We start from the raw sequence: 16,096 nt of genomic DNA, 5'->3' as shown, positions 1-16,096 counted from the left end.
AAGAGGACCTGACAACATCCCATACGGGGTCATGTTCTGGTGACCTTTATACTATAGAGGACCTGACAACATCCCATACAGGGTCATGTTCTGGTGACCTTTATACTTTAGAGGATCTGATTACATCCCATTCGGGGTCATGTTCTGGTGACCTTTATACTATAGAGGACCTGACAACATCCCATACAGGGTCATGTTCTGGTGACCTTTATACTTTAGAGGATCTGATTACATCCCATTCGGGGTCATGTTCTGGTGACCTTTGTACTATAGAGGATCTGACAACATCCCATTCGGGGTCATGTTCTGGTGACTTTATACAATAGAGGACCTGACAACATCCCATACGGGGTAATGTTCTGGTGACCTTTATACTATAGAGGACCTGACAACATCCCATACAGGGTCATGTTCTGGTGACCTTTATGCAACAAGAGGATCTGACAAAATCCAAATTGGTTACATTCCATACAGAACCCTATGTCTAGTAGCGATTTAAAGGAAATGCTGATGGACGGACTACGGACGGACAACCGACAGACGGACGACACGCCATGACATAAGCTCATTGGCCCTTCTGGCCAGGTGAGCTAAAAAGTGTGATAGCAAGAATTGTCGATTTACCATATGCAATGAAAGAATACTATTTTCAGTAATAGTGGCCTTTGGTCTTGGAAAATAACCCAAAGCAAACAGCCTTTTAGATATTTCTTTCTTCCCATCTGGATAAAATAAACCCAACTCAAGACCAGATTTGTGACATATGTTTTTAATCAGTTTTCTATTGATAATTTACATCAGAATATAATCAATACAGAAACAGTCTTTAACATAAAAACAAGAACAAAAACATGACATTGTGCAGCACTGTTGAGAATGATTTGATCTGGATACTATAAACATAAGAAATAGGCAAAAATTATATATTAAACCCAGTACATGATTCATATTGTATAACAGGACAAATGCTGTGACGAAAAATGAAATGAGGTTGGTCTGGTAATGCAAATTCACACTTCATAATCCTATAGTGTATCCTATGTAACTTTCACATTAGATTTAGTAAGTCAGCGTCCACTGTACCAATTAGGATATTAAGAGCCTAAGTTCACACTCTACATTAAAACAAAAAGCTTATAAAGTTTAGTATGATGAAAAAAGCACTTTTTGAAACATTTAACATTATATAGCTGCTTTGTACTTAGAAGTACAGTCTTTGGGGAATAAATTAATAAGATACACCGCCATGAAACTCCCAGAAAGGGAGATAATCTATCTGTGTCGATGCTTGTTGAACAGCTATTATGCACTCCACCAGACAGAAATCAACAAGCACGAACAGTTGTCCACGCTCCAGTTAAACTGACCGAGTGGTCATCCATGCTCCAGATAAACTGACCAAGTAGTCGTCTACGCTTCAGTTAAACTGACTGAGTAGTTGTCCACGCTCCAATTAAACTGACCGAGCAGTCGTCCACACTCCAGTTAAACTGAATGTTGCATTATCACCGAGTCTACACACCTAAGCCAGACTGTAGCGGACATAGGGCACTTCTACATCCTCACCGTCCTTATCGTTACAGCACATCTCCAACACGAGTGCCTTAACATAGGGAGGAATCTTCTTCTTGGATACCTGTTTTACCACCTCTGACATCCTACAATATTAATATACAAACACTTCAAGCGATGCAGGATATCAAACGAAACTAAAATATGTCTGGAATAACAAAATGATAAACAACTCATTTAAAATTAGATAGTACAGAGAGTGAATAAAATTTGATTTGTAGCTCAAAATTCAAAATGAAGGCTACAATGACTGCTACTTTTGGTATGAACATGAAACTGAAGCTTTGACAAAAGTACAAAGTTCTAGGAAGTAGGTGTGTTACAGTTAGATCCAAGATATAGCAATGATTGAAAGACAAAGGACCAGGCAAATGTTGCAGTTGAACGCTTTATTTTCATTGGTGGAGAACTAATCTCAACTGGAATAGGAACACTTACGGCATCTTGAGTCGTTCTGCACGTTTAGCAGGAGACATGAAGAATGAATAGAGCATAGATACACCCTGAGACAGCATGGTGATCTCCAGGTTATAGTCATTCTACAACATAAACATTAGAAATACTCAAACTTATAACCTTAGCAATATCAATATTTTACTAAAAAGCGGAAGCAATCATGTATTAAACCAAAACTAATTTGTTTGCTTCAGAATTTCAATATCAGCCCATAAATTTGAATATTTGAAATAATGAATTTATACTTAAACTCAAATTAAAGAAAGAAGATATAGAATAACACAGTAAAATTCATCTAATTAACTTTCACAAACTTAAAATTTGAACCCACCTTAAAATGATCCAGGAATTCTTGAAGTGTCATCTCACCCTGAACCTCAAATCTATCCCAAAGAGTGAATTCTTTGTCGTGATACTGAAAGGTTTCAAAACATCAAAATATATAGCAGTGTTTGTCAGTTTACAAAAATATACACTACAGTACTGAACAATCCATTCAATCTTGCGAGTAAGCATAATTACATCCTAGGACATACATACTCTGCACTCTGTACAAAAGTACTGATGATATCACAAGAGCCATGTTTTGATGTTCTTCATCACAGTAACACAAAATTCTCGGTATCACAAGCAGATGCAAGTATATGTAACAGAGACTTTTTTAAAAGAGCTCAGGAGTTAATTTAAATTACTGCCTTCACCAGAGATCGAACTCGGGATCTCTGGATTCTAGTCTGACAGTTAAAGAGAAATAGCGGATTGCATAAACCAGGGTTACATATATAACACTGGTAAAAAGACACACGAAACACTTTATAGGACCACCCTCTCACCTTGTTTTTAGGGGCCAATAGTGGCTCAGAGAATGCGAAGAACGGTAGTGCTAGGTTCACAAAGCCATTCTTGTATAGTTCTATCTTTTTGTGGCCTTGGGCTAGCTGTAAGTGAATAGGAAAGTATTAAAAGTCATAAATGTTGAGATCTAATTAAACTGACTTATCATCAGCTGTCAAACAAACTGACATGATACCACACATGACTTTGTGTTTTGTATGTTATGACATTTGCTCCGAATGCAATGGAAATGTATGCATGTGTGAGCACAAGGCTACAACTGTCTGGTTCTCTGTCAATTTCAAAGATAGATATATCGACAATTTTTAAAACAATTACTATTGCTCTTAAATTGAACTTTTAAGATGGAAATTTTCTGAATTCCCATGATAACTGATGTTATAAAATGTATACTTCTGCAATGATTTCATTATTTTCACTTGGAAACAAATAATATGATCAACAATGATAGAATGACTGATGACTGACCTTGATCAGTTCAATGCCGACAAGGCCGACGATGAGAGCGGTGGTTGTAGCAATGGCGGGGATGATCTTGCCAGCAATTAGTTTACTCTGTAGATAAAAATGAAATGGGTTTCTAGTTTCTTTGTCCATAAAACGTTATCTTAATCTACATAAATGTTATGTAAATCTACATATGATGTACAGTTTTATCTGAAAGTCATGCATAATAAATCACCTACATTTAAAGTTAAACTTCAGGACTGATTTTAACCCTTAGGCTGCTGCAATGGTTTGTAAAGTAATGGCTCTCAGTGCTGCATTAATTTTGTAAAATCCAGGGAAATGATAACCTAATTATAAATGATTATATCTTGAAAACTATTTGCATTATGTGAATAAAAGTTATATGAAAATTGTTTGTTATTGCCTGTAGCTTATATTGATGTTGTTTATTCCGCAAATATACTTCTCGTTAAGCATACAGGTAACAATACAGGTGACTAAAGGTAAAAATATTAGGTTGTATCAAATGATAACAAGAAAACTCAATTAAAATTATGAAATAAAACCAATTTAATAGAGTAACCTTAGTATTAGAAGCATATGACTTCATTTGGTTATTAAGTCTTTGAAAAAATCCAGGTAAAAACTTCTAAAACTAATTAATATTCACAAACAAAATCTTGATAATTGTTCATGAAGGAAAGAAGCTAGTTTCCCGTTTAATTTCTGGTCTATCATCACATAGTGTATGCATTTGCATTATGCACCACACATTATCTCTATCTTAGACCAAGTTACCCTTAAAAGTATTGTTATAGCTCAGGTGAGTCCAGGTAAGTCATTTTCAGTCAGGTGAAAGTTAATTAGACAATATAACTAGAAAACGATCCTAAACAATTTCTGAAAAAATGTTTTTCAAATGCATCATGACTTGACCAACAGTGGTGTAAATCACTTAATCTGGATAAAACCCATAGCTGTTATCAACGTAAAAGAAACACCTGCATCTCATAAAACGTAATCCCAGTGTCATTTTTCGTTCATGTTTTCTTTGAACATGCCGGTCGGTCATTGACGGTAAACTTCGTGAAGATAATATAAACAAATTTGTGTGAACAACTATATTTTCTATATTGTAATCATCCAAAAATGCTTTTAAAAGCAACTAGCTTACATTTATTCATGTTATGCATTAATTTCAACTCGCCTGTGAAAGTCAATCTTGTCGTCTGTCAACACAGCAGCCGGCCGTGTGGGGGGCTGCCTCATGTTCTGTGTTGGCATCGGGCACACACTAATTTATAGGAGAAATTAAAATAATTTTGCCTTCTATTGGATCCCAATCTAAAGTATCTGACCCTTCAAATTTACTTTCAACTTCTGACACATCGCTAGCAAAGAACTGTTGTACACGTTCTTCATCACTTCGATCTATCGGAGCGGCCATTTTGACGAGTCAGTATACCATTCGAATTCCTCCACACCTGTGGTTATTTTTAGTGTATAATCCCGAGAATATCGAATGTAATTACACTAGAACCAATCGGAAGCATTCTACTTTCGTTTTCAGTCATAATTTTAGCAACAGGAGGGAGATTTGACGATCGGACCGCCGGTTGAAAACTCGCAGTCAAAAAACGTCTTTTTACGCGTGTAGCACTGAGGGCCATTTAAACCAACGCGTATATAGTCGCGTGTAGCAGTCTAAGGGTTAAGAAGTAAAATTACTATAGCTCCAGTTGCAGAATTTATAAAGTTTTTTACTGGAACCACTTACATCAAATAATACTTTCATACAAGGAAATTGTGGATGTAGAGAGGATCAATGAAGAAAAAAATATGTCGTAGAATATAATGTCTACAGAAGTGATAGGTCATACTGACCTTGTGTCTGTCCGCGGGAGTGATGCTGTAGTTCTCAGCTCTCAGATTAGAACAAGCTACTATAAAGTCCATGTGGAAATTTGTGTCATCATCTTTCTCAAAGTCAATGGGAACAAGTTTGACAGCCTTCCACTTGTCTGGGGAGCCAAGTTCCTCCTGGAAACGGTCTAGCTGGTCCATATCTGTAAACAAAAACCTATAGTAAATACTTAAAGACTAAAAAGTGTGTAAAGAAAGTTACAGGAAAGGGTCTAAGTTTGGCTAACACAGATAACACAGAAAATGGCTTCCTTAGGTCTAATATAACAAATCTTTCCAGGTATAAGCACTAGATATTATTTTAACTTTTCAACAACGGATTTGTCAGATTAGCACTAGCATTTAATATGAGCAATATTACACTTATTTATTTCTTTTCATCGCTAATACAAATGAAGAAGTATAATACTACAAACCCCAAAATGAAGGTAAATTGACAGAAACAGAAGCGAAAACGAAATAATAATGTTACATACCAGAGTTTCCTCCCCCTCGATTAGCTTCAGCCTCTGCCTCCGTTGTCTCGATTTTAACCCCTACTCTGGGTTTGAATTCAGGTACTACCACTTTGGAAACCATTTCCTTAATGGCCTTTCTGTCACGTACTTGTTTTATGCCGTACATCTCTGCTCGCAAGTTGGCAACAGAACACACATAGTCCATGTGAACCTCCTGCAAATCCAAAGCAGAAATAATGATTTTACAATGAAATAATCGATAGGTTAAACATATTTAATTGGTTTGATTAGTTTAAAAGTCAGATTAATATAAGGACATGCCTGATTTAGATAGTGTAGGAAAGTGAGAGTACCCAGCGAATCAAACCCACTGACCAGTGGTCAGTACCTGGCAACAGCCCCACATGGGATTCAAACTCACAACCCAGAGGTGGAGGGCTTGTGTGTCAGGACATCTTCACCAATCGGCCACCCAATCCTTATTATCATGGTAGGAAAGTATTTGAATAGTTTAAACCTTCATTTTAATTACAGTTGTGTAAATATTAACTTATAACAATTACTGTGAAGATAACAAACAGAAAGGATTTATTTAAAGATTACAGTCAAATCTGGCATAGAGACCACCTCTGCATATATAGACTACTTGTTTGATAAGGTGAGTTGCGGCGCTTGGTCGCGCATACATGCACGGATGAGTGTCAGCGATAAAATCTGCAAGTATGGTATTTTAGAAGGAACCTAGCTGCCTTATCTTTGGTTGGAGTGTTCTGTATAGCATGCGGATATTACAACAACTAATTAAATGCCTCCACGGAAAAAGAAGAAGGCGGAAAAAGATCAAGAAACTTCCAACAAAGTCAAAGGACAGAAAGGTCAGTCGTGTACATGTGTCAATGTGAATGGTTCGTCGGGTATCGCCAGTATGTCAAGTACAAATGGACAAGTACAGTCAGTGTCAGTCCCAGGAAATCCTGGCAGTCCCCAATTTTTGAACAGTAATAATTGCCAGAATTACCCATATCAGGGATACCAGAATATTGTCTCACCAACGTTAACTAATATGCAAACACCCATGATGATGTACCCAGGGCCTGTGCCACCCCAAGCAGTTCATGTACAACCGGTGCCCACACACAGTTCAGAAACTACCCCAGGGTGGGCATTGTCTCTTATGGAAAAAGTAGAGGGCATAAATAAGAGATTGGGAAAACTTGACTTGATAGAAAGATCCTTGAGTGAAGTCAAAACTGATGTTAAAAATCTTGGCGACAGAGTGGGGGAGGTGGGGAAAAGTCAACAGTTTTTGAGTGATAAGTTTGAGCAGGATAATTTTTGAGTGATAAGTTTGAGCAGGATAATAAAGAAATGAAAAGTCTCAGCATGGAAATAAACTCTATGAAAGCGCACTTAGATACCACCCTGTTGCAATGTAAAAACCTTAAAGTCAGTTGTTGATTTACAATCACGTTCAATGCGAGACAACTTGCTGTTTTTTGGAATTCAGGAAGTGAACGAGTCCGACACAACAGTGCGCGAGGACTGTATACCTGTGTCGCGATAAGCTTAACATTGATAACGTTGCCATCGACCAAGCGCATAGATTTGGAGAAAAAAATGAGGCGGGAAACCGAGACCAATTGTTGCTAAATTCAGTTCATATCACCAACGGGAAGATGTACGTAAAAATTCTAGGAAACTGATTGGGTCGGATATCTACATAAGTGAGCAGTACCCGAAGGAAATACAAGCTGTCCGTCAAGAGTTATGGCCCATATGTAAAAAAGCGTGCGATGAAGGGAAGCGGGCTGTAATAGTGAAGGACAAGCTCTATATTGATGGTAACTTGTATACAGGCCATACTACCACACGGAATGTGAAAAGCCCACAGAAAGGACGAGCTGGGAAAAAATAGGAACATGCAGAGATTGGACACAATAAGAGACATTTAAAGATTCTCTTAACTTTTGCGGATATGATTGTTTTTGTATCCCACGAAAATTGACAAGACACGCACAGGGAGGAGGTATTGTTATATTGATCAATCAAAATCTTAAAAAAAGTGTGACAGTTGATAAAATACTTTTTGATTCAATAGCCTGGATAAAATTAGATGAAATACTACTAGGCAGTGAAAATTATCTATATGTAGCGGGCGTATACATCCCTCCTGTCAATTCCAATTTTTATCAGTATTATAATTGTGAATTATTTTTTGAACTTGAAAGCTGTATTGCTGAATATTCAAGTAAGGGTGATGTTATGGTTTTTGGTGACTTGAATAGCAGAACACGCACAGATGATGATTTCATTAGACAAGATTATATAAATCAGAATATACAACAACATTTGCAAAGTTTTATTACATATGATACAGATGTTGACATTGACAAAAGAATTAATCCTAACACGGTATTGAATGAATATGGTACAAGACAAATCTATGTAAGGCATCTGGCCTAATAATAATGAACGGAAGAAATAAATTTACTTTTTCCAGTGATTTTACATTCCATGTTAGAAACGGTATGAGTGTAATTGATTACCTTATTGTGCATCCCCAGCTAATTTTAATTATTGATAATTTTATGGTCTGTAGTTTCACAGAATTTTCAGATCACGCTCCTCTACATATCGAAATTAAATCAGATTTATCTGGTACATGTGATAATGTTAATGTAGATCTGTCAGGTACTAAGAGGTCTGTGTATAAATGGGACGATAGTTTTAAGAATCAATGTGTTACAACAATACGTGATAATATTGATAGGATTAATGCTGCAAGTGATATTGAAGGGGAAATAACTCCGGAGTCTATAAACACATGTGTTTACAATGTCACGCATGAGTTGACAAATTTACTATCTCCATTCACGAAAGTAGAACAGGCAGATGAGCGACCTGAGAGGTCAGCACATGCGAGGTCAGACCAGAATTTCTGGTCTCATTCATGTGTGTCCGAGGAAAACAAACCATGGTTTGATGAAGAACTACAAAGATTTAGAGGTCGGTATTTATATAAGTTAAAAGTATTTAATAGAGATAAATCCCACAGTAATCGGCAACAGCTACACGCAAGTGAACGAGAATACAAAATAGCAGAGAGGAAGCGTAAAAACATGTATAGGAAGGTAGAAGGTGATATATTGGATCATTTAAAGAAACATAACCCTAGATATTTATATAAAAAAAATTTCTTCTAGGAAACGAGTTAACCCAACAGCACATATATCTGATTTTTATAGGGCTGAAACGATTAGTCGAATAATCGGAGGCGATTAGATTAATGAAGCTAATTGCTGATAATCGATTAAAGATTTTATTAATCGTTAATCGTAACATGCATAGCCAGTGCATTGTAAGCTGACTAAACATGTTGACAGATCATGGATTTCTGAGTAAGCCATTCCGACTGGAGTTTCATCTCTTTATGTACATGTTTTGAACTCAACAAAGCATATATGATGTGAGAAATACTTGTTAAATTACGTGTCTGTGGAAGTTAAAGTCATTAATCAATGAAAAAGTGGATGTCATGAGAAAGCTTGCAACACGCTGTTCGCCAATTTTCACTAGCGATCGACTCCATGTTGTTACGTCACGGAGGCCTAATCGCCACCGGGACGCTCGGGAGCGGAAGGAGCAGTAATCTTGAACAGTTAAATTTTACTATTGCATGAGAATAAGACTGTTTTTGTTCATAATCTAATTGAAGATAAGAGTTGTTGATTTATTTTATTTTTTAGATCACGGAAATAACAAGAGATCCCAGAGGGATCTTGGCGCCCACCAAAGAATGATCTATGTCTGACAACAGAAAGAGGGATCTTTTCCCTGCTTTTCAAACTTTTACTACATACTATATATGAACCTTGAAAAAGATCTTTTCAGTACTTTCTGAGATATGTAGCAGTAACAAACTTCAATTATCAAAATTCAAGATGGCTACCTGTCGATCATCTTGCTGACCGATCTGTCCCAAAATGCAATATGCACAACTAGGGTCGTAGGGGAACCTACATATAAAATTTGAGAAAGATTCCTTCAGTACTCTCTGGGAAATAGTGTTAACAAACTTTAACTATCAAAATCCAAGATGGCCGCCAGTCGGCTATCTTGTTGACCGATCACTCCCAAAATGCAATATGCACAACTAGGGTTCAAGGGGAACATGCATATGAAATTTGAGAGAGATCCCTTCAGTACTTTCTGAGAAATAGCGGTAACAAACTTTAACTATCAAAATCCAAGATGGCCGTCAGTCGGTCGGCCATCTTGTTGACTGATTGGTCCCAAAATGCAATATGCACAACTAGGGCCCTAGGGGAACCTATATATGAAATTTGAGAAAGATCCCTTCAGTACTTTCTGGGAAATAGCGGTAACAAACTTTAACTATCAAAATCCAAGATGGCCGCCGGTCGGCCATCATTGTTGACCGATTGGTCCCAAAATGCAATATGCACAACTAGGGCCCTAGGAGAACCAACATATGATATTTGAGAAAGATCCCTTAAGTACTTTCTGAGAAATAGCGGTAACAAACTTTAACTATCAAAATCCAAGATGGCCGCCAGTCGGCCATCTTGTTGACCGATCTGTCCCAAAATGCAATATGCACAACTAGGGCCCTAGGAGAACCAACATATGAAATTTGAGAAAGATCCCTTCAAAACTTTCTGAGAAATAGCGGTAACAAACTTTAACTATCAAAATCCAAGATGGCCGCCAGTCGACCATTTTGTTGACCGATTGGTCCCAAAATGCAATATGCACAACTAGGGCCCTAGGAGAACCAACATATGAAATTTGAGAAAGATCCCTTCAAAACTTTCTGAGAAATAGCGGTAACAAACTTTAACTATCAAAATCCAAGATGGCCGCCAGTCGGCCATCTTGTTGACCGATTGGTCCCAAAATGCAATATGCACAACTAGGGCCCTAGGAGAACCAACATATGAAATTTGAGAAAGATCCCTTCAAAACTTTCTGAGAAATAGCGGTAACAAACTTTAACTATCAAAATCCAAGATGGCCGCCTGTCGGCCATCTTGTTGACCGATTGGTCCCAAAATGCAATATGCACAACTAGGGCCCTAGGGGAACCTACATGTGAAATTTGAGACAGATCCCTTAAGTACTTTCTGAGAAATAGCGGTAACAAACTTTAACTATCAAAATCCAAGATGGCCGCCAGTCGGCCATCTTGTTGACCGATTGGTCCCCAAATGCAATATGCACAACTAGGGCCCTAGGGGAACCTACATGTGAAATTTGAGAAAGATCCCTTCAAAACTTTCTGAGAAATAGCGGTAACAAACTTTAACTATCAAAATCCAAGATGGCCGCCAGTCGGCCATCTTGTTGACCGATTGGTCCCAAAATGCAATATGCACAACTAGGGCCCTAGGGGAACCTACATGTGAAATTTGAGAAAGCTCCCTTCTGTACTTTCTGAGAAATAGCGGTAACAAGAATTGTTAACGGATGGACGGACGGACGGACGGAAGGACGGACGAACGGACGGAAGGACGGACGGACGACGGACCACGGACGAAAGGCGATTTGAATAGCCCACCATCTGATGATGGTGGGCTAAAAAAGTTCATTGACGAAAATTTGGTCATGTCGCTCCGTGGCGATCCAGATTTGGTTGATTAGTGGTACGTGTGAAGAGCGGGTTAGCAGACTTGATTTAAACGATGTTACGGAAGACAATACAGGAATGGAATTCAGAGCTTATTTGGGATAAAATACGTTTGTTTTGTCAATAAATCTATTCTTATTTGTTGGTAGGCTTATATTATATAAGGCATGTCCTCTGTCATATTATAAGGTAGGTGTTATTATTAGTTGATAACAAAACATGGCGGACGTTTTCAGTAGTCAGTAGTGAAACAATATAGTTGCCTTCAATTCAAACGATTAATCGATTAGTAATCTATTACATGTGACCGAATAATCGAATACAAAAATTACTAATCGTTTCAGCCCTAGATTTTTATGATTATTTCAAAGAGCTTTCTGTTAATAATTATGACCAGGCTCACCATGATAATACGGATGACTCTACTGTGTTTGAGGATTTAGATAAACCCATTACACTGGTAACCCAAAATGTATTAATCTTGCCGAAACTTGTTAAAATAACGGCAGAATACTTAATTTTAACAAGTTTCGGCAGGATTAGCAGTGTTACCACTCAGGAAATTGAAAAGGCTATTAGGGGGTTGAAAAGAGGTAAATCTCACGGCCTGGATGGCATTCTTAACGAATATCTTATCGAATGCAGTACATACTTGAATCATGTTCTTAATAAAATTTTCAATAATGTTTTGAACTCAGGTTTTTTCCCTGAAGCTTGGTCAACTGCTGTAATTATACCAGTTTATAAGAAAGGAGACAGTAGTGACCCTGCCAATTATAGAGGTATTAGTCTTCTTAGCTGTATGGCAAAACTTTTTACATCAATTTTAAATAATCGTCTTATACAATGGTCGGAATCAAACAGTGTTGTTACTGATGCCCAATTTGGGTTTCGCCCTGGATTAAGTACAGTTGATGCTATTTTTGTGCTCCATTCTATTATTACTAAATCTCTTAATGATAATAAAAGATTATTTTGCTGTTTTGTGGATTTTAAAAGAGCTTTCGACTCTATAGATAGATGCAAATTGTGGTTTAAATTATCTCAACTTGGAATTAGAGGAAACTTACTCAAAACTATTAAATCAATGTATAGCCAAGTAAAATCTTGTGTAACTGTAAATTGGAGATGTTCAGATTTTTTTGTAAACAATATGGGCCTCGCTCAAGGAGAAATTATGTCACCGATAATGTTTTTCGTTGTATGTTAATGACTTTGAAAACTATTTTATAGAACATGGAGTAAATGATTACCAATTTGGTGAGTTAAGTCTTTTTCTCATGATGTATGCTGATGATTTAGTTTTGTTTGCGGAATCTGCCAGAGATTTACAAAACATGCTGAACAGCCTACATATTATGAAACGTGGAATCTAACTGTGAATGTTGAAAAAACTAAAATAATGGTTTTTAGAAAAAGTGGCAAGTTACGTAAAGAAGATTGTTGGTTTTATGATGACAAACAGTTGGAAGTTGTAGACCAATTTACGTATTTGGGAGTTGTTTTTAAATTTAATATAAGTTTAATGCATTACAAAAAAAGTTGTCAGAACAAGAGCGAAATGCTGTGTTTGCTTTGTTTTTCAAAATGTAAATCTATGCAAATGAATTTTGTTACTCTTTTAAATTTATTTGATACATATGTTAACAGTGTATTAAGTTATGCATCGGAAGTCTTGGGGTGGCTGTAAAGCTCCAGATATTGAAAAGATACAGCTTGAATTCTGTAAAAAGGTATTACATGTTGAAAAATCCACATGCAATGTAATGGTTTATTTTGAACTTGGGCGTTTTCCTCTTTTTCACACCAGAAAGTATCGAATGATAAAATACTGGTTGAAAATTATAAATTCTAACAAGTACTGATTGTAATGGACACCATTACATAGTCCCCCAAACGCACCCCCAATAGCAACAAATCTGAAAAAAAGTGTGCACTATATGCGCAAAAATACGGTAATACCAGGCTATTTTCAGAGAAATTGATTTGGCAGTAATCATGACTGTATGGCATCCCTTAAAATTTTAAGTTAAAACCCCCATTTACCAATTTTCAATGAAATGCTGACGAAAATTTGAAAACAGGAAGTTTGCCCAGCGACAATCTTTTAAAATTTTCATATTGATAAGCATCCCTTAATACCCCTATATACTAATTTTTATTGAAATCAGAGACCAAAATATAAAAACAGGAAGTGAGCCCAGCGGCCATCTTGGAATACCAAAAATCTTTACGGAAATGTTTTTATGTTGTTCGCCATCCCTTAAAACCTCCTGTAGACCAAATTTCATGGAGATCGGAGATCGAAATCTTAAGAACAGGAAATAAGCCAGCGGCCATCTTGGAATAGCAAAATCTTTACGAAAACCTTTGCATGTTGTTCGCCATCCCTTAAAACCCCTATATACCAATTTTCATTGAGATAGAAAACCGAAACCTGAAAACAGGAAGTGGGCCAGCAGCCATCTTGGAATACTTAAATCTTTACGAAAATGTTTGCATGTTGTTTGCAATCCCTTAAAACCCCTACATACCAATTTTCTTTGAGATCGGAGACCGAAACCTGAAAACAGGAAGTGGGCCAGCACCCATCTTGGAATACTTAAATCTTTACGAAAATGTTTGCATGATGTTCGCCATCACTTAAAACCCCCATAGACCAATTTTCAGCGAGATCGGAGATCGAAACCTGAAAACAGGAAGTTGGCCAGCGGCCATCTTGGAATACCAAAATCTTTACGAAAACCTTTGCATGTTGTTCGCCATCCCTTAAAACCCCTATATACCAATTTTCATTGAGATAGAAGACCGAAACCTGAAAACAGGAAGTGGGCCAGCGGCCATCTTGGAATACTAAAATCTTTACGAAAACCTTTGCATGTTGTTTGCCATCCCTTAAAACCCCTATATACCAATTTTCTTTGAGATCGGAGACCGAAACCTGAAAACAGGAAGTTGGCCAGCAGCCATCTTGGAATACCAAAAATCTTCACGAAAATGTTTTCATGATGTTTGCCATCCCTTAAAACCCCCATAGACCAATTTTCAGCAAGATCGGAGACCGAAACCTGAAAACAGGAAATGGGCCCTGGCGGCCATCTTGGACTTCCGGTTGGGAAAAAAAAACCTTAATGCACAATCCCATACCCTAATGAATATGTATGTGAAGTTTCGTGATAATCGGCCCAGTAGTTTCTGAGAAAAGCTGCGGAAACCCGCGCGGCGGAAGAAACCAGAAGAAATAAGAATAAAAATAATAATAATAATAATAATAATAATAAGAAACGGAGCAAAAACAATATGTCCCCCCACTTCGTTTGGGGGACATAATAACTGTATTTTAAAAACTGCTTATAATGTTTTATTGAATTTACCAAAATCGAACAATGTATTTAATTGGGTAGAATGTGCTAAAGATATATTGTACAGTCATGGTTTTGGTGATGTTTGGGTAAACCAGCATAAAGTTGTTCCTTCAAATATTTTACCAATAATCAAACAAAGAATTAATAATATAGCTTTTCAAGATTGTCATCTATATTAGAAAACTCTTCTAAGTGCTATTTATATCGTCACCTGGTGAATCAAGTTGTTTTACAAACTTATTTGACAAAGTATATTCCAAACAAAAATCGTATTGTACAGTCAAACCTGTCTATAACGACCACTGAAGGGGAGACAGAAAAACGGTCACTATAGACAGGTTGCCTTTATAGACAGGTTGGGGCTTTCGTGCCAACCAACGAGCCAGTAAATAAAACAGAATTATATTAATACAAAACACACCTGCTACTGGATGTTTATATATTTATTGCCATGCATTATTTAAGAAATAATTAATTGTGTCAATATATTTCCGTGATTTGTGTTCGTTTTATTTTAATGCAACCGGAAATTTCGATCATAACAAAATCAACTCGTTTTGATACATAGATTTTTTCAGCTATGAACATAATCATTACCTTATTACTGACATCACATGGCCTGGAATTATCTGTGAACGATTATTATCAGACAATGTATGCGTGCAATATTTTTTTACAACACATTCTCGCTGGCAAGTCGTATGTAATGTTGCCGTGTAACCAGTTTTGACGGATTAATCTCGGAACATGAAAGATCGATTTGGAGGCGTTTTCTCACAATATACAGCTTCAAAACTATTAAAATCACAATGCAGGTACAGTAACATTACTTTCAGTAACATTTCTACCAAGTAATGGGACCGTATTTTATTTATAAACACATCGAGAATACCCGAGTTACATCGGGCGATAATCCGACTGACTCTAATCGTAAAGAAGTCGAACGTAAATTTATAGGCCTAATTTGAAATAGCTTAAGTACAGGCCATTTCTTAGTAATAAAACAATGCTAAATATCGACAATGAATAACGGAACACATTAAATAAATCGGCATGTTTTATTTTGCCTACCGTATCATCCGAGTTGTGGCTTCAAAATCACGCTTTACGAGTGATCTTTTCGTGCACATGGCGTTCGCGACCAAACTTAATTTCAGTCTTTGATAGGCATAAACGGTCTTTAAAACTTCCATCCTTAAGTTGGCAACCATATTTGTACCTCAAATGTTACGACCGCTAGGTTATAAACCAAACAGTACTGTATAAACAATTCATAGCTTGGGCTTCAGTAATGGCTGCCATTTGCTTACAAAGGGAGTTAATTACCGGAAGTAGGTCAAAGGGACGCTACTACACACACACTGTACTCG

The 16,096-nt window shown here is 37.0% G+C and overlaps 1 protein-coding gene across 6 annotated transcripts in view; it reads right to left on the bottom strand.

Annotated features, from left to right (window-relative positions):
* Positions 1 to 750: 750 nt before the first annotated feature.
* LOC138304820 (ubiquitin-like modifier-activating enzyme 1) overlaps positions 751 to 16,096 on the bottom strand; it is a 35,042-nt gene continuing 19,696 nt past the window's right edge. For all 6 annotated transcript variants that reach the window (XM_069245124.1, XM_069245126.1, XM_069245129.1 and 3 more), the window contains 7 exons: positions 5,733 to 5,928; positions 5,218 to 5,399; positions 3,352 to 3,438; positions 2,862 to 2,966; positions 2,360 to 2,443; positions 2,011 to 2,111; positions 751 to 1,658 (listed from right to left, as the gene is read on the bottom strand). In XM_069245124.1, the coding sequence (XP_069101225.1) occupies positions 1,523 to 1,658; positions 2,011 to 2,111; positions 2,360 to 2,443; positions 2,862 to 2,966; positions 3,352 to 3,438; positions 5,218 to 5,399; positions 5,733 to 5,928 (891 nt within the window). In that variant the 3' untranslated portion in view covers positions 751 to 1,522. The remainder of the gene's footprint in view (positions 1,659 to 2,010; positions 2,112 to 2,359; positions 2,444 to 2,861; positions 2,967 to 3,351; positions 3,439 to 5,217; positions 5,400 to 5,732; positions 5,929 to 16,096) is intronic.

The sequence above is a fragment of the Argopecten irradians genome, chromosome 12, assembly GCF_041381155.1.
Source record: "Argopecten irradians isolate NY chromosome 12, Ai_NY, whole genome shotgun sequence".
Classification (NCBI taxonomy): Eukaryota; Metazoa; Mollusca; class Bivalvia; order Pectinida; family Pectinidae; genus Argopecten; species Argopecten irradians.
Note: the sequence above shows the minus strand (reverse complement) of the source record. Positions and strands in the feature narration are given on the sequence as shown.